The sequence below is a fragment of the Argiope bruennichi genome, chromosome 8, assembly GCF_947563725.1.
Source record: "Argiope bruennichi chromosome 8, qqArgBrue1.1, whole genome shotgun sequence".
Lineage (NCBI taxonomy): Eukaryota > Metazoa > Arthropoda > Arachnida > Araneae > Araneidae > Argiope > Argiope bruennichi.
The window spans coordinates 117,232,652-117,260,044 of record NC_079158.1 but is presented as its reverse complement, the minus strand read 5'-3'; the positions used below and the strand labels follow the sequence as shown (position 1 = coordinate 117,260,044).

Here is a 27,393-nt window from a genome sequence, read left to right as displayed (position 1 = left end):
CATCCATGCAACTTGATTTTTAACACAATACACAAGTTTTAAACATATGTAATCAAAACAATGAAAAATAATAAATTTAGAAAAGAATAATATCCAGAAAATATACATCAATCATCACTGACTATTCAATAATATTTTTTTTTGTATGAATTTGCATGTGTTTATAATAATTTGCAAAAATCTAGCTTATTGTAAGGAAATAAGGCAACAGATATATCCAAAATTCTTCTTGAAAACAGAGAAATACATTCCCATAACTTCTGAATCATGCAAATTTAAAAATAGAAAACACTTTTCAGCGGGGTACCTTTCCCATGAAGCCTGTAGCTCCAGTGATTAGAATGCTCCTTTCCTTGTAGAAGTCAGCAATTGGTGAAGAACGAGTTTCAACCATAGTGGACATACCTGGGGGAGGAAAAAAAAAAAAAAAAAACACCACATTAACGGCCAGTAGCAATTGCTGAGAAAATAAATTTTAGAAATTGATATTTTTAAAATGGTTTACCAAAACAAAAGAAATCTAAAAATGTGAGAAATATTAAGACAACAGACAACATGAAAAGGAGATTCAGTATTTCACATTTACAGCCGAGTCTTATATTATATATGTATATATAGAAAGCTTTACATTTATCCATACATAAAATTTCTGATACTGATTATATTTTACAATTATAAATATGAACTTCTATAAAGAGTCAAATAAAAATTATCTTTGAACATTAAAATAGATTAAGAAAAATAGTGGTATTAAATTATTGAATTTGTATGCACTACTGAAAATCAGTAATACTAACTATTAGGAGATTTATTTTCTTTCATTTTTTGATTAAAACAAACTCGCCTGCCAATGCCAAACTATCAAATTCCAATAAATGACAAAAATATTTACCACTGGTCTGCCAAGTAGTGAAAAAAATGAAGAAAAAAATAATGTGTAACAAAAAAAAAGAATTATTTCCTTTAGCCTAAAACAATCATTCATTAAAAAGAAGTCTAAAAGCATATAATCCCATCAAAATAAAAATATTTATTTTTAAATCTAATATTTCATTACCATTATATGATATAATTTTAAAACTTTGGAGCTCAAAAAAAATTCTAAAATTAAATATGCTTGATTTATTTTTTATTACCTCCATGTATTCCAACAAATTAATAAGTTAAAATATAAATGCTACCAATAAAACCATTGAATTTTAAATTATATTTTTACTTTTCATATAAAACTGCTTATATAATGAGATAAAAAATACAAATTTAATAAAATATAGTATATTATAGCAAATTATTTTACACAGTGAAAGAATTCATCATGAAAAAACAAATTATTTTATGGCTTCAATTCATTTATATTATTTAAAAGGTTTGTCCAATAAATAAAAATGTGCTGTACTTACTAAACAAAGCCAATCAATAATATTCCACACCTTGAAGTGATTATATGCAATGTTTCAAAGTTAAACTAAACTGACTAGTTGAAACCGTTCCATCTTGTCTATACTGAAATAAAAAAAAATATTTTAAACAAAAAAAAATTTCAATTTCTGTCACAACAATTTAGCATGACAATGTAGAAAATTCAAACAATGTCATACAGTTACACATCACAAATAACTCACCCTATACAATTTTAAATTCACAAAAATGCCATCTTTTTTTTCTCTCTCTCTCTCTCTCTCTCTCTTTCTCATAAAATGTGATGGTGCAATATATAATGTGCTTACACTTATTTCTTTAAAAAACAAAATGTGGAGATGATTTAAAAAGAACAAAACAAAATTTGTAAACAATGTAAATCACAGTTTTAAAGATTTCTTACACTGTGGTCAAATGATACATTACAGTACTTTGGGACGTAATTATTTTTACACAAAATAATAAAATGATTGTAAAATGATTCTTTTGTAATCTTTATTGTTTATATAATATGATTTCAATCCTCTCCCTTTAAATTAGCTCTGTAATTTTTATATTGGCCATATTCTAGTTTACATCTCTGGCATTAATACTGAAATGAATAGCAGGCCCAATAAGTTATCTTGACAATTCGTAACATCACTAAGTTCGTTTTTTCCCCATATTTTGTACTCCGATAATTAACGCATGCATGGTAGAAGGCCGCGGTGGTCTGAAGGTGAAATCAGGACTGGAGGGATTCCAGATTCTTAATCACATTCCACCAAAAAACTGATGAGTGAGCGCGTCGCATCCGTTTTACATCACATCGTAGAGGTCAAATGTCCTCCAGTTAGTATGGTGCTGAAGTTGGGAGTGGAAATTGTCAGCTCAGGTGTCGTCCTCGTTCATCTGATTGCTACTCAAAATTACAAGATCTATCCCAAAATATCCTTGGTGGAGCATTTTTTCAAAAATAAGCGTTAATATAAACTAAATTGATGACAATATGTATATTTTTAATGATGGTATTACGATAGTACATATCTTTTCTTTTTTATTTATGTTGACACAAAATTTAAAACATTGAGAACTCCTTATGATAGAGATATACAGATGATTTCATGAATACAAAATTTTACACAGAACATTCCAGTGAATTAAAAAGGATTTTAAAAAATCCTGACGTTCGTATACAAGACATTTCGTATTCAAAAAATATATAAATAAATGTTCTATATTTGCATACAAAAATGTATCAAAGGTCAATTAATAGAATAATTATAGAACATACAACCCAATGAACAGTGGTTTTTAGAGCTTGGAGAGAGCTCTCGGCTTCGAAGTTGAAAGACATTTGGCTCGATATCTGAATCCAACAAAGAATTGTAATGTAAAGGTCCTGGGGTATATTAAATCAATGTGGGTTAAAATTCTCTACCCCACTGGTGTATTATAATACCAAAAATCAAGATTATGCTATCTGACCCAAAATAGCCCTCCTGTAGCTTCAAAACAGGGCAAATATAACTAAAATGATCTAGACAAAGATTCTTAAGAAAAAGAGCAATTCCGCATGCGAATCCCATATGAATTACCGTTCGATAATAATTAGAGCAGCACTTCCCATTTTCTCCCCTCTCTAAACGGAATAATTAAAACAGACAAACGATATGCACATTAAGTAAAATAAAATCTTAAATTTGGCACAGCACATATAAAAAAATACGTTTCAGCAAAAGCAGTAGGCAAAGTTTAAAAATCTTTGTCATGTAGAAATCATGTTAATTAACGATTCAGTTTGCAGAAAACCTATAGTAAGATTCATGTAAACAAATCCTTTCTTTGCTAGAGCGTTTAAATTTATTCACAATCAACAAACAAATCAGAAATATCCATAATTTCATATTCAAAAAAATGAGCAATCACACTAGTTTAAAGGATTATATTATAAATTCAACAATCTCAAACAAAATCTGGTGATAGAATTGTGGAATATGCAAAAATCGTCTGCTTATCCATGGCGAGACTAAACATTGTTTATATTTAACCATTTCCACACCAAAAAGAAAAATCGCCAAACGATACAAATAAGGTCACTTACCCCCTAATCATAACTGCTGAATCTACAATCTGACTCTCTCTCGTCCCATCCGAGGCATCAACGCGAAAGAAAAATTCGAACTTCGATCTCGAATATGAAGTGGTTCGAATATAATCGGCCTCCATTCTTAATAAGCCCGATAAAAGATTTCTTAGCACACACTTGAACCTTGACCCCCGCATTCAAAGAAACAGAGAATGGAGTAGCAGAAGAAAATGTTAAAAAGTTTTATTCTTTCTTATTCCAGATAAAATACTCATTGATTGATTGATTGATTGAATAATTCAAACTAACTAATCAAAATGAAAATAACTTTGAAATGCTTGATAACATGACAATAATCAGCAAATAACACCAAAGATATCTAGAATGTAGATTGTTATATAGTAAAATAAGATTGGAAAGATCTCATTCTGTATATTCACTATAATTTAAAATACGACAATTTAGTTGCAGTTTTTATTACAAATAAATTATAACTATTCTAATTCTTCAAATTTAACGAGATGGAACAAATTTATCAGGAGCATATTATTGGATGCATACATGAAAAGTGTGCATACGATAAATTATCTTATGCAACAGTTAATTAGGATTCAACTACAAGCAACAGTTGAATCCTAATTACTATTCCATTCGTAACTGGAGTTTTGATCCTTCTGCCATAAAATGCATATTTTGTATTCCAAAAATAGCAAAGATGGTAGTAAACATAAGATGCCAAGTGTCAGGAGTGGTCTTCTAAAACTCTCTCGCACTCTCTCTAATGAAGGTGATTTTGTATTTTAGATGCATTTTTTTCCCCAATCGACTGAAACGAAAATTTGACACATTACAACAATTGCAGTCACAAAACCACCTACCAAATCTGATATTTTAAATCACTGCGTTTTTGAGTTATCGCGTTTACATGCTCCTGAAGTACAGATCGATAGGCATTCAACCCTTTGTTGGATTTGACTTAAAATTTGGTAAATGTCCCGAATAAAGATACTAAATTTGTGTACCGAATTTTATCCATCTGGCCTCACTTCGTTTTAACAACTTATATTAGAACAGCTGGGCAGACTGACTTCCTCTGAATAGATTTTGCTCAAAATTTGATAGAAATCTACAAATTTAGTGTAATGACTCTATACCAATTTTCACCCGTCTAGCTCAAATCATTTCTGGGTTATCTTTGTCACGTTTTCATTTCTCATTTTCATTATTCTCGAAATATAGACAATGCTTTTTGGAACTCAGGGATTTCTAAAACGTTGGAAATTCATCCATATCTCGAGTCCGAATTTTTTGACGATTACAATACTTTCTCTATACTTCGCACATGAGAAAAAAATAACATTACCATTATTCTTTTTTAAATCATGATTTAAATAAATAACTTTTTTTAATAAAGTGAATCATCACCATCACCTTAAGACGAACATAAAATAAGACCGCTTATTTGCCCCGACTAGCGTTTCAAGTTTGGCAAGCGCTAAAAAAAACTAAGGCTTCTAAATGCTGCTAGTCCCGAAACGCAAAATTTTAATGAATTACCTAATGATGAGTAACTAACATATCATCCGTTTCCAAGACATTGAGTAGAATTTATTAATTAAAACGAATTAAAAAATCAATTCAACGGTTTCATATTTCCTTTATCTGAAGCAGGTGTATCAATGACAATCATTTTGAAAATAAGAATGAAATGCGATTTAATTACATATAATAAGGCCCAGAAAGTGGGGGGGGGCACATTCTCAGATTTGCAGGAAGGAGAAAAAAAAGGATGACCTCGAGAACGCAAGCAGTCGGAAGCAGTCGAAGAGGAATTTGCTCCGTAATCGCATTCATCACATTCCAACGCTTCTTAAAGCACTTACAATAATTCATTTATTCATTCATTTATTTAAACATGGGAAGTACACTAGGAGTACCAATAATTCACTCCAGAAATGCGAAGAAAAGAATCGCCAAAGAGATAAGAAAATGCGGCTATTTAGCCAGTTAAGTTCAATTCGGGACTTCCAGCTCAAGGGTTCTCGACCTATAACGCATGAATAGGCATCCCTTTAAAATGTATACATAAGCTGCTCATTATTCCGAAACTAATGGCAAATACCTATTGCTTTAGAAATATGTTCTACATAATTGTATAAAATATTTTTTTTTATGTTGGGGGGGGGGTAGTCTTTATATTTAGATTTACACAAACACATTTTTTTTTTCAAATGGCAACACTTAATTTCGAATATATATTCGAATTCTCCAAGTTAAAATAGCTCGAATGTATATAGTATTTCGTAATTAAGAATAAACTGTTGATAAGTTATAAACAATTAAAATTTTGAGCTCCAATAAACATCAAGGCATAGTGACAATTTTATTTCACTTTAAAGTACTCGACATAAAGTCAAAAGTTATGTATTTTAAAGATATGAATTTAAAAATTAATAAAAAGTACTTTTATAAGTTGAAAATTTTTGAATAAAAACAAAAATTTTTATGCCAATCGAAGGAGCTAAGACTAAGTATCACTGTTCGAAATCTTATTCGCTTCCGTCAGTTTTTTTAAAGGTATGAAGAAAGAAACAAAAACTTTCAGAGTACCAAAATATAATCTTTGTTTTGGGAGCATTTCAGCTTTACAATAGTAATCTCTGTTGGGACCAAAACATCGCTAAAGTGGGAGGTTGTTGTCTTTGTTGTTTTGCTTAGATTTTATATATATATATATGTATATATATATAAATGTGAAAATAAAAGAAAACGTCGATACATGTAACAAATTCAAAATCTTTTGCATTGTAGGCGAAGTTTGTTTAGATCAAATAGGTCCCGATTATAACTGTAGAAATAATTTTTGAGATCTTTAAACTAATGAAAAAATAGCACAATATCAAAATTTAGTCTATGAATTTATACAGTGTTAAATAACGAATAAAACATTACTGAATAAAAAGAATGAATAAAACATTATTGAATAAAATACAAAAGACGCAACACATAGAATATCGATAGATTGAATGCAGTGTCACTAGACTTTTAAAAAATGAAACAAACGCTTCATTAAGTCTTAACTATAACAAAGTAAAGAGAACTAAGAATATAAAATATTCTTAGTTAATACTCTTTTTGATAAAATGAAATTAATCATAAAATAATTCTTAAAATTATTTAAAATATCGTTTGGTAGAAATCGGAAGGTGCAAATCAAAAGCATTATGCAATTTTCTTCAATTATAAAAGGAATAGTTCAAGAAATATGCATCTTAATTTTCAGTAGCTCCAAAAACTTTTTAATTTAAGTTTGTTTTAATAATTGCCAAACTCAGAATATTTGATTATACTAAATAATATTTTTCAAGGATATTTATGCCATAAGTATATTTATAATATGCCTTAAGTATTATTTATTATAAATAAATATGCAAAACAAAAACATGCATTTCGGATTTTTATTAAGTTTCAGCATTCCTAAGAATAAACTTTAAAAAAATCTTTCTCAAACAAATAAAAATGTAACGGGTCGACAAATTTGCTTTCTTTACATATATTAAAAGAGACCTTTAAATATTTTTTTCTCTTGTCTATATCCACTTATTCAGAACCAATTTGCTTAAAATCTTATATCTGTGAATTTCTCATTTTTCAAACTCAATTTATGGGAGGGTTGTGATTGGAAACTTTGAAGATTGAGCAAATATAAATAAATTGATTATTCTTATGTGAATGCAGATGGCTTCCTTTTAAAAAGAACGTATTTCCAAGTTGAATGACATTTTTTAAAAAATTATGAATAAAAAGAAGGTTCTAGATACATTTTTTTTTTTTGACGAACTATATCACTAATGATAAATTGTATTGTTTTTTGGTGGTGAATTAAAAAAAAAAGATTAAAAAATGCAAAATGATAACACTTGACTTTGTTTTAAAATGTATTAATGATAAACTTTGGTTATGTTTATTTTATTTGCCCAATATTTTTGGAAAACTAATGAAATTAACTGTAAAGAGTAAACATCCAATATAATTATGTTTATTTTATTTGCCATTTTTGGTAAACTAATGAAATTAACAGTAAATAATAAACATTCAATATAATTCTTTATGTGATAAAAGAAAGTGATTCTTGATAAAAACTAAAATACATAATTAAGAACGTGTTACCTTTCATATTCTAATATTCACTACCAACATTAGAAGATTTGTCCAGGAAAATAATCTTATTAATCGAGCAACTAATCGAAAATATTTTTAAAAAATGCGTAAAAAAATAGTTTTATTTATACTTTCCTGACAATTCAGAAAACGATAATAAAGATAAATAAAATAAAACGATAATAAAAAAAGGATGGATAAGAGAATTATTTTCTATTTCGGATGCTGTGTCATATAATATTTCAATTCAAAATAGACATCCATTCCCAGATACTTTATGTAACAGAAAAAAGACATTTTATGCAATTTTTGGTAGAAGAGATGATATGAGCATAAATAAATATATTTCCGTCAAAGCGACAAATTTTAATACCTTTCAACACATCATATCTTTGCGAAATCGTACCTTCAACCAAAGTATTAAACGAAAATTAATGAAGATAAAGCCAAACATATAAGAATTGGTTAAATAAGAACAGACTCAATCGTTATATATTATCAGATATTAATTTTATCTTTACTTAAGATAAGGATGACTTCTCTATTTTTAATTAAGATTAAGATGCCTGTGTTGGCGCAGGCTATACCATCTAACTAAAGCTACTAAAATTTGATACATATAGTTGGACCCCGATTTAACGAACAACTATTTACTGAATATCTCGATTTAACGAATTTTTCTTTTTTTCCAATTAAATTGAAGGAAAAAAGGTTATTTAACGAATAATAAAACCCGATTTAACACATTATTTCAATAGCCGTTTTTTGTTGTTAGTTTGGGTAAGAAAAATATTGGACTACATTTCAAATAACTGCAAAATCCACATTGTCTGGAGCAGAAGAGTAATAAGTGCTTGCAGATGAGTATGTCGCGCGAGTTTCATGTGGGTAGGATTAGAATTTCTTTTTCTTATCGCTCCCCTCACCATAACACAGAGAAGTGAGCTTATTGGACACTCGATTTTTCAGAACATTTGATTTCTGAAACACTATGAAGCATAAACCTTTTCCTTTAAAGAAAAGCTCGACATTTTTCGCGAATTTGCAAAAAACCTTGAAATCTCCACGTCGACTTAGTTACAATTGTTAAATAACGAACAAAAATTTTAAAACGCATCTATAGAGTGTGGTGAAACATCGCAGTAAATAAGAAAGGCCCTCTTCTTTCTGTTCTTGAATCTGAACTATTGAAATGTTTCAACATAATTTGTGCCAACAAAATACCCATGATTAGACACCTAATAAAAAAAAAGTCCTCCAATTTGTCGAAAAGCAAATTATGAAAGAGTTCTCTAAATTCGATGGTTGGATCGGCCGTTTTAACCAGTTAGCTGCAGAATTTACTTAAGTCCCTCAAGTCTCACTTTTTAAAGGCAAGCGAAAAAGCATATTATGTACATGCCAAACCCAATACAACTGATTGTATCGCAAATTTTGCATACAAAAAAATCATAAAAGGAAATCTAATTCGCTTTATTATTTATTTTTTTATTCGCATAAAAAATTACGCATCGGTTGTAACAAAATGTAGATTTAGGCTGACGAATATACATGTCGAACGCAATTGATTAAAAAAAATACCTCATACTCCAAAAGAAAGTGTTAGGGGAAAAGGCTCATGTAAATGAGAATGCAGAAGACGAAAGAAAAGTTGTTTAACATGATTGAAGGGTATTTATTCGCTAACCAAGATTTACAATGCAGATGAAACAACATTATTTAATGACTTACAAGCGAGCAAAGACTTTGCTATAGAAATGAAAAATGCTTTAGCGGGGAAGAAATGAGGATTATAATTTTGCTTGCGGTTAATGCAATTGGAACCGACAAATTGAAGCCATACGATATAAGAAGAACAGTAAAGACGCGATGTTTTAAAAACGAAAAAACCTTACCAACAAAATACACAGCAAACAAAATATACTGCATTTTTTTCTTCTCTATTTAGACTTTTCGGCATCTTTAAATAAGTATATAAAGATACAAAAGAAAAAAAAATTCTTTTATTTATTGATCATTATCACGAACATTCTCCAATTTTCAATTTAAAAAACGTCAAAGTCGTATTCTCCACAGAAAATTACACGCGTTATTTAGCCAATAAAGCTTGATATGATTCGTTCTTCAAAGTTAATTATAAAAGTTAAATATAAAAATTAAAAATATCGTAGGACGAAAATGCGGAAAGATGAAAATGTTTTGGATGCTCTATACTTTGTGAAACATTCTTGGGAACTAATTTCTAAAAATACAACTGAAAAAAAAAAAAAGCTTTCAGAATGCGAAATTTCCAGACCCACAAGTGAAAAATGATGAAAATAGTGAAGAAGTCAGCTTTCCATTTGATCCTTCAAAGTCATATGGGAAGAAACTGCTCCTCTGACAGACAAACAATTATGTTACACGAGATGATGGATTGTGCTAGTGAAGTTAATGAAACTGTTGATTTATCGGAACCAGTAAATAATGATTCTGATGCAAAAATCGATACTGAGAACTCCCATTAAAATCGTTACTTTTTCTGATACTTTTATATGGTTTGGAAACTGAAAACACTCTAAAGTAGCAGGATGTAAATGACGCATTTTATTCTCTCTATAAAGTTGAAAAAAGAATTTGAGTCGGAAGTCAAAGAAATTGTCAAACATCATTCAGCACAAACTTTCGAATTTAAAATTAAAAATTGCATAATTATTCGCTGCATTTTTTGCTACTGAATAAAAAGTGTACTATTTCTAACAATGGATATTTTTGCGTGGCTGCGTTTTAGGGCTATTATATAAATATAGAATTTTCATTTTATTTTTGTTTTGTTTAAAGTTTAATCACTTCCACTTCAATTTCATGCTCACAAATTTTTAGGAGCTGACAGAAAATTAGAGATATACGTAATGCAATGAATAGAATGGTTTAAAATTTCTATTACAGCATGAAAATATGAATCAAAATTTAAAACTTAAAAATATTTTGCTGAAGAAAAAATTAAGTTACATTTAAAGTTAGTTCAGTTACCAAGTTACATTTTAAAAAAGTGAAATTACAAATTACATAAAACTGAACATTTTAGCGATAATTAATCCCGACGAACCAACTGGTCACCATAGACAGCTAGTCAATAATAAATCTTAATATTTGCTATTACGTATTTATTATTCCCAATTTACTACAATATATAATATTCATACTTTATAATGATACACAATTTTGAATGATTTATGTTTCGATTTTGAATACTGCAGTTCAAATCCATTGATTTTTTTTTAATCGAAAAAGGCTTTTTTTTTTTTTTTTTTTTTTTTTACGATACATATATTCTTATTCATAATTATGTAGAACTAAATTTAAAGTTGGAAACTAGGAATCAGCAAAAAAAAAAAAAAAAAAAAGATTTCTTGAAATATTGGATTCTAATAGGGTTGAATGTTAAGTAAAAAATTATGAATTGAATTTTCAGTTCGCGCAAGCAGCCTACAATCTGAAAGAAAAAAAAAATGACAGACAAATTTTAATTTAAAAATCTGCAGACAATTTTCTTAGTTTTAATAAGAACTAAATGTTTCATTTTAATAGTCTGATAACAAAAAAATTATTTAAGCATTTATTTAATTTATTAAACTTAACATTTTAAGTTCGAGCACTAATGCTAAAATTTTCGCACTTTCGTGAAAAATTAGAATTCTACTAACATACAGCATTTTATTAAAAGACAGTCTGTCGATAAGAAATGGACGTCTCACAGTAAAAATGGGAATATGCCATGATGATAGAAAAGGCAATGTTATCTTTCGGGAAGCCAAAATAAAATGAGACTGGTGAGCGATGTGTTGGTTGAATCACACTGGTGAGAGGAGTCGGAGTAAAACTATCAAATACAACTGATGTAACTGCAATAAAAAAAAAAGATATTGATTTCAATGAATTGGAAGCGATTGATCTTCATAAGCACAGCAACAAACGCAGGGTAGAAAAATTGTGTTGTCATCCGCAACAAAGAAGTTACCTTCAACGCCCATTGCTGAGGTTCATTGACTTCAACGAGTCAACAATTCAGACATTAATGTGAATACTTCGGATAGATGAGCCAGTTTTCTATAGAGAATTGGAGAAAATACCTATAGTAAATTCCGAAGCAATTAAATGCAATCAAAGCATATAAAACTGAACTTTGTAAAAACCAAAATTGTCTTCCAAATAGTATCCGAACAATTCAAACAGAACAATGCACTCCAAACCTGGCTGTAAGAATTCCTGAAGCTGATTTGTGCTGATATATGTGTAACAGTTTCTAATTTCAGAAACAAGATCTAAACTCGAACTCAAGATAGTTATAAACATATGTCTGACATTATATTTCTGTCGCCCAACATTAAGAGATATCAATCTATGAAATAACCCTTAAATATATTTTGAAGGTTGTTCTAACAACAAGATTTAGCCCGATAACAAAGAGGAACATCGATCCTGCGATTGAAATGCGTTCTTCAGTTACCCAAAGAACATTTTATTGACACGATAGTGGATGAGAGACAAGAAATCAAGAGAATATTAAAAGCAAGGACTCCAAATCCCCAATTTGTAACAACTTTTAGATTCCCTTGAATTCTGATACTATGGACAGCATTGAACTGTAAGAATGGCTAAAATGTAAACTATGTACCGCTTCAATGATAAACTATTTCGTCAGTTACGCAAGATAAAAATTCTTTAAAATTCTCCCGGCCATACTTTAGCCATATTAAATGCGTCAAAGTAATTACAAAATTTGTAAGAAAAGTGTGTGGACAGATGGTTACAATATATTACTAATATGATTCGCTCTCAAGATCCAGCGTCAAATATAATTTTAAAAAATTGTATCTAAAAGTCAATGCGACTACATTGACATAATTTAACACACACTGACTGATTTATAAGAAATAGGCGACGCTTGAAATGCAATCACTAATCGTGATCAGTTGTGGGTCATTTCATGAAATAGTATAGAATCGGTTAAGAATAGCAAAATTATGCTTTCTTATGAATGTAGAATGCATAAAATGATTAACATTAATTAAATTTCCAGAAAGCTACACTTTTTAATTTAAAATAAACTATATATCTATTTGCAAAATATTAAAAAAAAAATCGCCAAAAGTCTAAAATTGTTGGGCGAATTCAATATGTTAAAATATCCCGTTTTTGTTAAACAACTAAAATAAAGTATTTAACAGGTATTAAAAAAAACAGTCATTTGTATAATTTTAAAGCAAAAGTTAACTGGGAGTTTATGTATCTCCGAAATTTAGGCCCTTTGTACAAACAAAATATAATTTTTTACAGATAAAAGCAACTTAAAGTAAAAATTAGAATTTAAACAGCATTTTTTAAAAAATTACAAAACAAGAAAAGTAAGCCATAAAAAAATTATGCATAAATAAAACATAAAAAGAAAAATTTAAAATTATTTAGTTTTTTGATAGGCATTCATTCACATTGATTATTATCATATTAAAAAGAAACGTAAAGTTCAAGATTCCGTAATCATATGGATAAGATATAGTGTGAATGATTTATCACGTTAAGCAGCAACCACACAAACTATTGAACATTGATTGCGCAAAATATTTAATGTCTTTAACCTGTAATGTAAAAAATTTGTTCCTGTACTTCTGATAGATAAGCAATGTTATAAATGTTTACATTTATTTTTCTCTCCCTCCCACCCCCCTTTTTTATGCTAATTCATTAAGAAAATGGTTTTTTTTTATTTATAAAACTCAATTAAAACAATCCAATTCTCTTCATTATATCTTATTTTGTTGAAATTTGTGGACCCTTAAAAATCGAACGAGAAAAACTACTAACACCAGCCTTTTAGAAGTAAAAGAATATAATTTTTTTTTTCTGAAATTTTTAATGAATTTATTCTTAATGGAGAAAATAATTAAAAATATAGAAATTCAAAATTAAATTGTAACTATGTAAAATTAAATTAAATTGTAACTTAATTCATTATTAAGAAAATTTGAAAGCAAATACATAAACACAATATAGATACTCTCGTTGTTAACAAGGTTGTTTGATATCAAAAATGCATGTTAGGTGAACCTACATTAACCGAAACAAAAAAAAAAAAAAACTTGTAAAAGAGAGAGGAATACATTTAAATATACTATCTTTTCCACTTTGTCATTTCTGATAACTATTAATAGATGTTTTTTTTTTTTTTTTTTTTCAAAAGAGAAAAAAAAAATATATCTTTGTCCAATAAACTTCTTTCAGCTTTATGATGCCTCTCTAACAAAAGAATGTTACTTTAGGTCGTTTGCTTTTATTTGAGAGATCTTAATACATTTAAAGCCATAGATTTGCTTCGCTTTCGTACAATTATGAATTATTATTTTTAAAATCAAGAATAGTAAGCCAATTTTTTCCCTTTTTCAAGATAATCAAAATCTCATTCAAGATGAAAAATCTTTTATTAAACCACACCCATAAGCAAATAATATTTTCCTGTGTTAAATTTATCAAAATGTTGAACCTTTTTAGCATGACCATGTTGTCTTTTGATAGAAATAATTTCCATGCTGAACTTTTGATAGAAATAATTTCCATGCTGAATTGTTGCAAGGGAATTGTTAACAACTTCTAAAGAAGGACGTTAACAGTTTAGTCTACTGCGATAATTTAACAGATAACATGAATCAATGTTAGCCAGACCTAGCTGCGTTTTGCTCTTTCATAATATGCGATTACATATATGAATAAACAGAAGTAAGCAAAAAATACACGCCGATTTCAACACAATCTGCAAGAACGTTATTTACTGCGAGAACGTTATTTCGCCGTTTCACACTTTATTCCTCGACAAATGCACTCGCCTATCTGAGGTCGAATGCTAGTCAGCGAACTCAAAGTCGCGCTCTACTTGCATTGTGGTTAGCTCTATAAAACTTCACCTCAGAGTTAACAAAACTCTTTTAGTTTAATAACTACCATTCGTTTATACGACCAACAAAACTATTACAAATATCTAAAATCTATCTGTTGCTGTATGAGTGTTCTTTACACCATTTTAATCCAACACAATGCGCAATGGATTCCAAAATGTATTTGGCGTATCCGGCCTAATGTGGTGGAAAGGCAGACCGGATAAGAAAGCCGGATAGGCCGAAGTTCTGTGAACTCATTTCTTTGACCACCAATACTAGAAGGCAAGGTTTTTATACCAAAACTCACTGTTATAATACGTATTTTCTCACTTATTTAATACTAAATCCTCCATTTATCTCAAGCCACATAGAATGTGAACGCAGTCGCAGTTGAATCATAGAAGCCGTTACCGGTAACATGCCGAGTTAAAATAGAAGTATCTGTACCGAATGAATGGTGGTGGTTAATGGAGAGCCCGCTTCCAGAGAAGCTATCTCCTGTAGTGGCGAGAAGTTGAGGTAAAGTGACTTGGCTTTACATGAATGCCATGGGCTTGCTATGTTCTTTGGTGCGAGGTGGTTGAAGTGGAACTGGCTCTACTCTGCGTAGCAGAGTAGAGTAGTCCCCTTCATTTAATACTAAATCCTCCATTTATCTCAAGCCACATAGAATGTGAACGCAGTCGCAGTTGAATCATAGAAGCCGTTACCGGTAACATGCCGAGTTAAAATAGAAGTATCTGTACCGAATGAATGGTGGTGGTTAATGGAGATCCCGCTTCCAGAGAAGCTATCTCCTGTAGTGGCGAGAAGTTGAGGTAAAGTGACTTGGCTTTACATGAATGCCATGGGCTTGCTATGTTCTTTGGTGTGAGGTGGTTGAAGTGGAACTGGCTCTACTCTGCGTAGCAGAGTAGAGTAGTCCCCTGATGGAGAGGAGTATCTGTACCGATAGTTTATATATATTTATATACTGCACTGCAGGTTTCAAGAATTTATTAGAGAAAAAGTAAGTTAAAGGATATAAACTGCATACATTTTAACATAAATTCTGTAATGCTTAACTTAAATGCACGAAACAAACAAAACATTAACGTAAATCGTAGACCTAATTCTTATGAAAATTGACTCAAACGATAAATGATTACAGATGTGAAAAGGTAACCCTAAGAGATAAGAGTCAAAACTTACAATTTTTAGTTTTTGAATACTGTATGTATTGAGCAGCGGCAACAATCGAGGTCCGTTACACACGGATGAAAATATGAACAACGAGCAGAACGCTGCTCTTTTCATGTCACAACTAGTATTTTGCACACAACACGTAAGAAGATCGTAACAGACGCCCTTTTCCAATTCCTTGGCAATGTTGCCAATGCAACGCCTTGCCTTCCTCATTTAATTACGATAAAAGAAAACTAAACCGAATAGTTGCGAACCCGATATTCGAGAGTGTACTGTATTCTAATTTTTAATTATTCCTGGATTAACCAATAGTGATGATTCCAGGAATATATATCATATATATTCTACATCACAAATTTTATCTGCAAGGCAGTTTGACAAACAATACTTTTTTCTAAGTTCCACCAGGTCTTGGGTAATCATTCTCTTCTACCGCCCACTCTAAATCAAGAAACTCTCTAGTTCAAATGGGTGGGGTGAAGTAAAGTGAGCTTTCGTAGCTTATTTTAATTGCATGAGGCGGAAAAGAATGCGCCATTTCCACATTCCACTCAAGAGATGAATAACCACAACAAAAAAAAAATCTTGGTGCATCAAAAGAGACGATTTCAACTCCAGCAAGTAGAACTTCCTTTATACTTGAGTGATCGTCACACAAAGACATCCTACATTTAAGGTTTATACTTTAAAGGTCAATTTTCGAGAAATAATTTCAGTTAAATATAAATGAATTAAACAATTGAATCAAGCATAACTTTTAATGCGATATTTAAAAAAAAATTAAAAGCAGAAAAAGCATTTCTATGTGGTTTAATTCATACATGGAGAGAAAAAGCACGAAGACCTTGGAAGATTAAATTTCGCAACCAGGCGAGTCGCTTATTTCCTGGTAAAGCTGTGATAGGATATAAAAATTTTCTTTAACAAGGAACTTTTTCTCGCTGTAAATTGAAGAAGACACAGAATGAAGTCATCAAGACTATTCTAAGACCACGATGCTCTGGTGACCACCACAATTTCTGAAATGCGAGAAGCGGTCTGTGAAATGATTTCAAAGATCCGCATCAAATCTCTCCCTGCTGTTACAAATTAAAATGCAGAAATTTAGTGCGGAAATACTGGCTCAGAAGGCATCCTCGTTATCTGAATAATTTTGACCACTATTCAAAATTAGTGGGTTCCTCTGATTAACCACAAATTACTTCGAAGAGGAATTTTAATCTAATAAATCAAATCAATCAGCGAATAATTGCCGCAATAGCAAACAGAATAAAAACTGCGTCTTTTACCGAAAATTTTATTGTTCGTCTTTTATTGAAAATTTTATTGATTGTTTATTGCGCTGCTGTAGAAAATTTTGACTGCAGTACAAATCAATAATGAACCAGTTTCTAAATTTAGCAAGGTTTAGAATGCTATAAAAGTTTCGTGAATTTCAATCCTTATTTTAAATATTATTGCATATTACAAAATTAATTCGCGTGATAATTATGGCACACACAGACACACACACACACACACACACACACACAAAAAAAAAAAAAAAAAAAAAAAAAAGAACATTGCAACATTTGATAGTTAAATAATTGTGTATCAATTTTTTAACTCTGGTGAATTTTGGAATACTCTGAACCAACGATATCAGATAGAACTGTTATTGATTATACATTCCAGAATGCCCTGAAATGCTCAATATCGCAGATGAAGAAAATGAGGACATATGCATATCAGAAGGATAAAGAGCAACAGGAGGTGGGAAAGGAAGCAATGTCAATAACTCAGCTTTCATTACAGCATCAGAAATCATCAGAGTGAAGACCAATCAACGATAAACAGTCATTTTTATCGGCCGACGATCTATCAATGGGTGTGACGACTTATACGAGCCAGTTTGGAGTACGATAACTTAAAAATGAACTTTACGTCGGCACTTAACGCGGGAAAAATCACGCGCCAACCACAAAGGAAAGGCAGAAATTCTGTGATGGCCTCAGCCAGAAGGCCACAGAGAATCTTCCGACCAATGTACATAACGTCGGGAAGGGAAGATTCAATACGTCGAGTCTAAAAAGCGATTTCTGATACAAGAGTTCTCAATCTTTTAAATTTTCTAAACACACACACACTCCATCATAGCAATCTTTTCTGATCGAGAATAAGAGCATCCAAAATAGAATGTTTATAATCAAAAAACAAAACATTTTAAATTTTATTAAATTATATTCGTAAATAATAGTTTTATACCATACCAATTTAAACATACTATATATTACAGCAGAGAGAAAAATTTTATCATATAAAAGCAAATACCAATATTTGATGAGGATTAATGCGACGATTGAATCCATTTCATTCGAATCCATTTCGAAAGACCCAACTTTATATACAGTGGCTCAAAAAATTGAGAGTACACCTTACTTTTACTTCATAAATCCGACTTTCAATATAAATAACACATTAACGGGAAATGCAAACATGATTTTATTTTTACACATAACAAATGGTTTAATTTAGAGTAAAAATAAAGAAAAATCAACGAAAAATTTCTAAATTGAATATTTTCAGAAGCATTTTAAATAAACATACACAGAATTTTGCCTCAAAAAATTGAGAATACACCAATGAAATTTTTGCAATATCACGCATAGAAATAAAGTGTCACTATTAAATTGCATGTCTTTTGGCTCTTATAATGGCCTCTAAACGTCATGGTACCGATTCGACCCATTTTTGGTGGTATTTAAAGATATTTTACCCCATTCTTCTTGCACCACTTGTTTTAAATGGGTTTTGTTTCTAATTTTGTGTTTTTGAACCCCTTTTTCGAATATGGCCCACGAATATTTCAATAGTATTGATGTCGGGGTACTGTGGTGGTGTGTGTAACTGCTATTTACAATGAAAAAGACACCATATTTTGAAGTTACGTGTACTCTGTTTTGGGTCGTTGTCTTACTGGAAAATGAAATTTCCATCTAAACCCAAATTTTTAGCACTTTCCTTTAGATTGCTGCGAAGTATATCCAAGTAAACCGTATCATTTATAATGCCATCTATAAAAATTAAATTTCCTACCCCGGATGAAGCCATATAACCTCAAATCACCATGGAATCACCATCGTGTTTAACTGTAGGACGTAAATTTTTTGGATACAAAGCAGTATTAGGCTTTCTCCATACAGTAAGATGGTTGTCACTGTCAAAAATGTTGAGGTTTCTTTCATTGCTAAATATAGATTTCTTCCAAAGGTTATTGGTCTTCAATTGATGAGTTTTTGCAAACTTCAATTGCTTTTTCTAAATTTGCAAGCTGATGAACGGTTTCTCTCTAACAATGCTACTTTTATATCCAGCTTGTTTAATGGCATTTAGCACAGTTTCAGCACTTACACTTCTGCCTATGATTTGAAAAGTTTCTGCAACAAGTTGGATGAACCATATGGTAGCAGCAATCTAAAGGAAAGTGTTAAAAATTTGGGTTTAGATGGAAATTCCATTTTCCAGCAGGACAACGACCCAAAACAGAATGCACGTAACGTCAAAATATGATGTCTTTTTCATTGTAAGCAACAGTTACACACACCACCACAGTACCCCGACATCAATGCCATTGAATATTTGCGGGTCATACTCGAAAAAGTGGTTCAAAAATACAAAATTAGAAACAAAACCCATTTAAAACAAGTGGTGCAAGAAGAATGGGGTAAAATATCTTCAGATACCACCAAAAATGGGTCGAATCGGTACCATGACGTTTAAAGACCATTATAAGAGCCAAAAGACATGCAATTTAATAGTGATACTTTGTTTCTATGCGTGATATTGCAAAAATTTCATTGGTGTATTCTCAATTTTTTGAGGCAAAATTCTGTGTATGTTTATTTAAAATGCTTCTGAAACTTTTCAATTTAGAAATTTTTTGTTGATTTTTCTTTATGTTTGCTCTAAATTAAACCATTTGTTATGTGTAAAAATAAAAACAAGTTTGCACTTCCCGTTAATGTGTTATTTGCATTGAAAGTCGGATTTATCAAGTAAGAGTAAGTTGTACTCTCAATTTTTTGAGCCACTGTATATTAAAATTTCAAACTTAAGTCAGGTGCAAGTCGGAATCAGTCATATTTTTCTTAATAAAAAGCTGAAAAATCAATTTTATGAAAATACTGTACATTAAAATTATTCAAAATTTGATTGCCTTGATGGGTTCATCTTCCCTTTTTTTTAATCAAAAATAAAATTAATCGTTTTATTCAATACTACGGAGCTGCTCAGAATCCTATTAACGCTCGCCAAATCCCGGAGGATTGCATCACAATCCTCTAGGATTTACTCGCTTCGCTCGTTACAATGTGGAAGCTGCGTCCTAGCACAGTTATTGTAAAATAATTATAATGGTTGAACTTAATTCATTAGTTTATAATTCCTTAATTCAAATCGGAACTGAATAAAGTATTTTTTATTTCAAAATGTTCCTTTTCTTAATTTTTGTAAGTATTTAGAAGAGGACTTGAAATTGGCAAAGAAAAATATGAAAGTGCAAAATAAAGGAGATAAGAGTTTCAAAATTTATTTAAAGAGAGTTCATTAAACAAATTTAGATTTAATAATAAAGAACTTGCGTGACAGCACAATTATAAAAAAAAGTCAGTTTTGAGAAACAATAAAAAAAACCTAAACTGATATCCTTTCGAAGTCGTCACTTTCATCAACATAGAATCAAATTTTTGAGCTAAAAAAGGTCATTTTTGTTTAATGAAAATATTATGAAGACAAATGAAGCTAATCTAAAAACATTTTAAACGCTGTACGAGAAGAATGTAAACCTGCTTTCCAGACTTACAACATGCTTCCAACTAAGTAATTAATCAATATATCGATGTCTCTTAGAATTCATTATAAAAATTATAGACATTTAAAAAATTAATAATCACAGGTAAAAATATAAATTACATACTAAATCTACCTCATAGATTATATGAATGTTCATAGAACTTCTCTATGAACACAACTGTACATCTGTTGTCCAAATGACCCCTGGAACAACTTCACTAAACACACTTCACACAATGAGTCCCAGTATTAGTAAAAGTCTTAGTGGCCATCAAAAATGCCAAATGTACATGGGTTTTCCCCCCTTTCTTTTAAACCTAAATGGCGCATTATTCTCTGATGGAATGAATGATATTCTGGGAATTAGGAATGTTTCTTTTGAATATGATATGATAATATTTCAAAATAGAAATTTCAAGTAGAAAATAACTTTCGGTGAAAGTAATTCAAATTTCTATAACACTGATTAGTATCAACCTTTAAAAATTAAGCCATAAATAAGTAACAGAACATTAAAAAAGCCGAGGCGGTCATTACAGAAGACATGATGATTACAAATCACCCAAAATTATTCACTTCATTGTCTTCATTTGGGTCATATGACAAGTTATTTGGTCAGATGCCCTGGTTTAGAGCAACAAATAAATCGATTATACGAGACATATTTATCATGCAAAAGTGTACATCTTTTTATTAATGAAGATATTTTCACTAATCGGCGGACAAGAAACAAAGCAAGGAAAGATTAATAATGATTCAAGGATATTTTTTTACAATTTACATGAATACTAGTTGAAAAAGCTTACAGCCCTGAATATAAACAATATGCTATTAAATACAAATAAAATATAATTTATATCAATTTCGAGTTGTTTCATAATATTCTTCAAAGAGAGTGACAGGAACCCTTCGAACTATAAAAAAGTACATGACAAACACAATAGCGATAAATCAATAATAATCAATAAAATCCTCACACCTCAATACATTCCAAATATTGTTCTTCTGTTTTATTTATCTTCCGTTCTTGGACTTTTGGCTAATCTATGCCAAGGTACCCTCAAATTCTAGAAAAAAAAGTGGTTATTCTATAAACATTTCATCTGTACTAGGTTACGTCTGCAAACTCTGTAAAAGTGTTTTCTTTGCATGCATTCGCCACTTGCAGGGAAGTACGCCGATGACTTCCTTATCAACTTCATCCACATTATATAAATATGGAATTCAACTAAAAATAACCATCACTATTTGTACTTTAAATATATAAAGAACTAAAAACTGTATAACTGCCAAGAACGAAAAAAAAAAAATAATGACGTGCAACTATAGTTTCTTACAACAAGTATGTGTAAACACTCAAAACAATCATTCAAGGAAGCATTGTCTGAAAAATGCCTTGAAATAGTGTCATTCCTTCCATTCTAATCTCGGTGCGCGAGTGAGTGGATGGAGGGTGGCAAGGAGGGAGGGAGGTAAGCAGGATTTCCCATTGTTGAGTAACGTCTTTTATCTTCGCGCAAGAAACGGAAACCGGACAACATCTTCGGTGATAATTCCAGACCTTGAAGGTGGAGAATGTAGGTGAAATATCGAGCCTCTTAATCAGATTCCAGACAACTCAGACGATAGATTACCCATTCATTAGTCGGCCTACGCCCGTTCTTGGAACCGGAACGTCTCTTAACAGGTTCATTAAAAATCTGAACCGGAAGAGTGAATGTTAATTGTAAGAAAATCTTCCCATCATAGTTATTTAATAAAGAAAGTGATATTGAAAATTTAAATATTAATGTAAATTGTTACAGAGATCCATATACTAAAGCTGCATTATTTGATTACGCGTTATACGAAAAAACAATTTAACAGCTACATGCAAGGTTTAACGGCATTTAATGGCTACAAAGCAAATACAAAATGTTCTACGAGACACACAAAAAAAAAAAAATACAGAAAGGCACATTTTAAATAAAAATATATACAATACGATTACAAAAAATATAAATATTTTTATTAAATAAATAAAATAAATAGAAAGGTGAAAATATTTTTACCCCTAGCTAGGTAATTCCATAAGGAAATAAATAAATCCTATTTCTTTTGAATTTATTTTTAAGTGGCATTCAGAATTAAAGGGAGGGGGGAGTGTATTTTGTTTAAGAGTAATTTTCTGCGTAGAAGTTATATATAAGCAAGTTGAATGCAAAGGATTACATTGCCGAAAGACAAAGATACTTTAAACATTGTTATTGGTGCAAATTAAGAACATTTGGTTACATATCATCTATGTCAGGGGTCGACGAATTTTTTCCCCTTCTCCTTATCATTAATAGCTATCTTTAGAATTACATTTATTAAAATGAAGAAGATTCGTACTTCTAGACTAAAATATTATAATATATGTTTAAGAATTGATTCATCCATCTTCATAATACTTTTAAAAATTATATATGCACACAAAAAAAAAGAAAAAAAAAAAAAAAGAATTTACTATCATTGCAATAAGCATATGTACAAATGCTAAACAAGTATCTAAACTAAAACAGTACAGATTTTGTAGTAATAAATGCTTACATTTTTTAATTCAATAAAATTAGAGAGAAAAATCATATGAAAATAAAATTAATATCAGTGAGTTCTTTAATTTTGAAAGTGGTGTAAAAATGGTTATCTGCGCAATGATATGCTCCGAAGTTCATTGAGGGAAAAAAAAAGTCTAATTTTCAATCATTTTTTTAATAATAAAAATTTACAAAAACTTTTTCTTAGCGGCTACCTATTATCCAAGAAATAATTATCTGCCAAATTTAGTAACTGTAGGTGCGAATTTTATTTACACATTTTTTTCATGCAAATCGCAATTTAAAGATAATATGCCTATAAACATTATCAAGATAAAAATCAGCGGAAGTAGTACTTACTCACATTAATGAATTTACGCGTTATTAACGACATGCCAATGGTTAACAATAATTAAGAAAAACTCATTAGTGTGCGATTATCGACGATTAAATGCTAGGAGGCATGAAGTTAATACACAAGTACCCAAAAACCAAATGCATATTTCGTTTTTTTTTTTTTGTTTTTTTTTTTTTTTTGTCCCTGCCCGTTTGAAATCAAGGTCATAGCATTTACAGACTTATGAAAGAATAAACCGGCAGAACCCCTAGACAGATTTAATTACAAATGTCCATATTTTAGATTACACATCTATGTACCAAATCCGTTTAGCTCCCTTTGTTTTATAGTTATTGAATTAACATATTCAAACAGGCAGACATCTCACTGTATAAATTTCATTCAAAATTTGACAGAAATCTACAAATTTGTGTTAAAGACCAAATATCAAACTTCGTCTATCTCAGAGGATTTTCTAATTCTTGTTCACAGATAGACAAATAATTACAATCAGCTGGAGTGGTCTTCCAAAAACTTTCTCACATACTCTCTAATAAAAGTATTATCCCAGAAATTGGCTTGCATGGCATTGGCGGACAACCGTTACGAAATAGTCACCTTTGGCATGAAATTGGCATTTTTACTGAATATCTTGTCATCCTTGGCGACATTTTCGGTGATTAATCCTTGGCATGCCATTAAAAATATTCGAAAATTGAATTTGATTTCAAACGTATTTTTCCCAGCCGACTGAAACAAAAACTTAACACAAAATACTTGTAGTCACAAAATCCCATACCAAATTTGATATATTTGAGTCGTTGCGTTGTGAATTATCGCGTTTACATGTTTCTAAAAGTACAGATCGACAGATGATAAACTCCAGGTTGGATTTGGCTCAAAATTTGACAGGTATCTACACTGCAAATGATAATTCTGTGTACCGAATTTTATCTATCTAGCTCTCTTCATTTTGTAGTTGTGTTAATTTATATGTGAACAGCAGGACAGACACTTTCTCAGAACAAATTTTGCTCAAAATATAATAGAAATATACAAATTTGGTGTAAAGGCCGCGTAGTCAATTTCATCCGTCTAGCTCAAAGTGTTTTTGAGTTATTTTTGTCACAGACAGATGGACACTTTTCCAAAAATGTGTTTTTCAAACTCAGATAGGTCTAAAACGTGGAGATTCATCAAAATCTCAAGTTCGAATTTCTTTGACGATTACAATATTTTCGCTCCATTATACGAGAAAGTAAAAAAAGTAAAGTAAAGTAAGTAAAAGTAAGTAAAAAAAAAAAAAAGTATACGATAAAAGCGGATGTTCTGTCCAAGAATTTAATACACATTATATTCAGAAGATATTTAATCTTTCATTAGCAATATATCGCTAAAATCGTCAATCAAAAAAAAAAAAAAAAACCCTTGGATGGAGGTTATTGTAGCTTCCTTATTTTAATTTTCTGTCTAACTGTACAGCTTTAGTTAGATCAGTGGTTCCCAATGTGGGTTCAACGAAAAAATTTAGGGGTTTCGCGTGCCAATTTTTCTTTGATTAAAAAATATAAGAATGTGTTTAATATATTCACATTTTCCTCGGAAAGTTTACAATCGACCTCCAAAATGTATGTTTTTTTTTTTTTTTTTTTTTTTTTTTTTTGCAATATACCGTTGTATGGATGTTTAACCGGGATCAAACTTTCGATCCTACCAATAGACGGCCATAGTGGCATATTCCAAACTTCTTTTCCAGGTTACTACTTTGTTGATTGTCTATGTCCCTTGGCTTCTTATGACCGCACCAGTTGATCCATGCAAAGCACGTTTCTATTTGTTTTCATCATAATCACTGACATGCCTGCATTGCATATTCTTAAATGACATCAATTAAATAAAAAATAAAAAAAAATTAAAGTAATGTGTAAAAAAATAAAAAACTGGATTATTGAAAAAAACTAAACAAAAACGGAGCCTTTTCACACCATTTCCAGTAGAAATACATGGAAATACGGAAGAATACACCGAAAGACTGGTAGGAGGGCTAGTTTGTTTATAAATAAAGTCGGTTAACCATCCATTTGCGCTAATGCTATTGTGCCCTTTTATTATTAACGGTAACTGTAATTCAGACCGTAAACAACGTTTCAATATCAAAAGAAATACCGTAATATCTAAAACACAAAAATTGCCCTTATAATGGATCGTTGGTTAGAAAATGGGTCGCTAAAGATAACTGACGTTGTTAGTAGAAATGCAGAAATCGCGGAATCTACAGATACAGGCATTCTGGAACCCGCAATGACATCGATTTCTAGTTCCGTGCAGCTACAGCCTCATTTTAAAATTTTGGAAGGTGGTATCAACGAAAAGACGTAAATATGATACTACTTACCTGTCGTTTGGATTTACTTGTACTGGTGACGAGGAGGCCCCAGATGCGGTTTGTTTGCAGCGATGGAGCAAAAGCAATGACAGGAAAAGTGAGTGGTTCTGTAGTACGCATTAATAATGTTGCAAAAAAAAAACCTGTAACAGTACTGACTGCATTCTTTACAGATATGCATTAGTAACAAAAAGGATTTCGTCGACATTTAAACCTGTTCTAGACGAAACAGGAAAGATTAATTTTATCAAAAGTAAACCATTGCAATCACGTATTTTCAAAGCCATGTGCGAAGATATGGGTAGTCTTCACACCACTTTACTTCTTCATACGGAAGTTAGATGGTTATTGCATGGTAAAATGCTTGTGCGAATATTTCAATTGCAAAAGGAACTGGTGGCTTATTTTATTGATCATAAATTTGAATTATCAGACAGATTAAATAATATGGCTTGGCTATCTACACATGCATACCTTTCTAATATATTTGGAAAATTGAACGAAATATGTTTGCAAAGAAAACAAGTCAACATATTGCAAACAAAAGATAAATTGGTTGCCTTTTCAAGGAAAACACAATATTGGATTTCAGCTGTGGAGCAAAATAACTTCTGAGTGTTTCCAGACGCTTAGTGATTTTCTCGAAGAATCTGAAGTAGATTTAGATATGGAAATCCGTGATGGTATAAAAACATATTTGTCCAGTTTACAGCAATCACTCAGTAGTTATTTTCCAAACCTAGAGAATCAAGATAATCACTAGGTACAAAATCCTTTTAAAATAAAGGAAAAACCAAAAAGGATTTCATTCCATGGATTATGAAAATTTGATTGAATTGAGTTCGGATACACAATGAAGCCAAATTTAGAACAGTTTCATTAACAATATTCTGGTCAGATGTATTCGATGAATATCCAAATTTAGCAAAAGAGGCTATTCAAATTACACTGCCGTTTGCAACCACTTATTTGTGTGAACCTAGGTTTTCAAAAAATGTTGCGATAAAAACCAAATACCGTAACAAACTTGATGCCGCACCAGATATGCGAGTTCAGTTATCAAACCTAACACCCAATTTTAAGAGAATCATGGAATCAAAGAAGCAGGTGCATTCTTCACATTAAAGATTTTCCATTTATTTTAGTTTATGTTTTGTATTTTTATTAATTATTTCTATGATGAATTGTTGTTTTTTTTAGTTTTATTTAATTCAATAAAATCTGAAATACCAAAATAATACTTGTTTCATTTAATATCAGATATTAAAATATCAGATAAAAAAATATTCAGGGTTCCGCGATCATTCGCAACAAATTTTGGGGTTCCACGACCAAAATAGTTTGGGAATCCCTGAGTTAGATCAAGAATGGAAATGCTAAAACTAAGTTTTATTCAGTTATAAATACATAACGGAACCAATTGGCTGACATCACCATACCGGAAAGAGTTCAACATTGGCGGATTTGCATTCACTTGATTTATAAGCTATCCTTTCATTTGAGGGCTTTTCCGATGAATGTTTATTTCTAAGACAGTC

General features: G+C 30.6%; 1 protein-coding gene across 5 annotated transcripts in view; it reads right to left on the bottom strand.

The window, feature by feature from the left end:
• Positions 1-27,393, bottom strand: part of LOC129981755 (putative fatty acyl-CoA reductase CG5065) — a 66,469-nt gene that overhangs the window by 28,136 nt on the left and 10,940 nt on the right. For 2 of the 5 annotated variants that reach the window (XM_056092741.1, XM_056092737.1), the window contains exons 2-3: positions 1,401-1,503; positions 308-405 (exon numbers count right to left, since the gene is read on the bottom strand). In XM_056092741.1, coding sequence (XP_055948716.1) covers positions 308-403 — 96 coding nt within the window. In that variant the 5' untranslated portion in view covers positions 404-405; positions 1,401-1,503. Of the gene's footprint in view, positions 1-307; positions 406-1,400; positions 1,504-3,502; positions 3,590-25,864; positions 26,168-27,393 lie in introns of those variants that run through there. The other 3 variants (XM_056092739.1, XM_056092738.1, XM_056092740.1) reach the window with 3 other exon arrangements.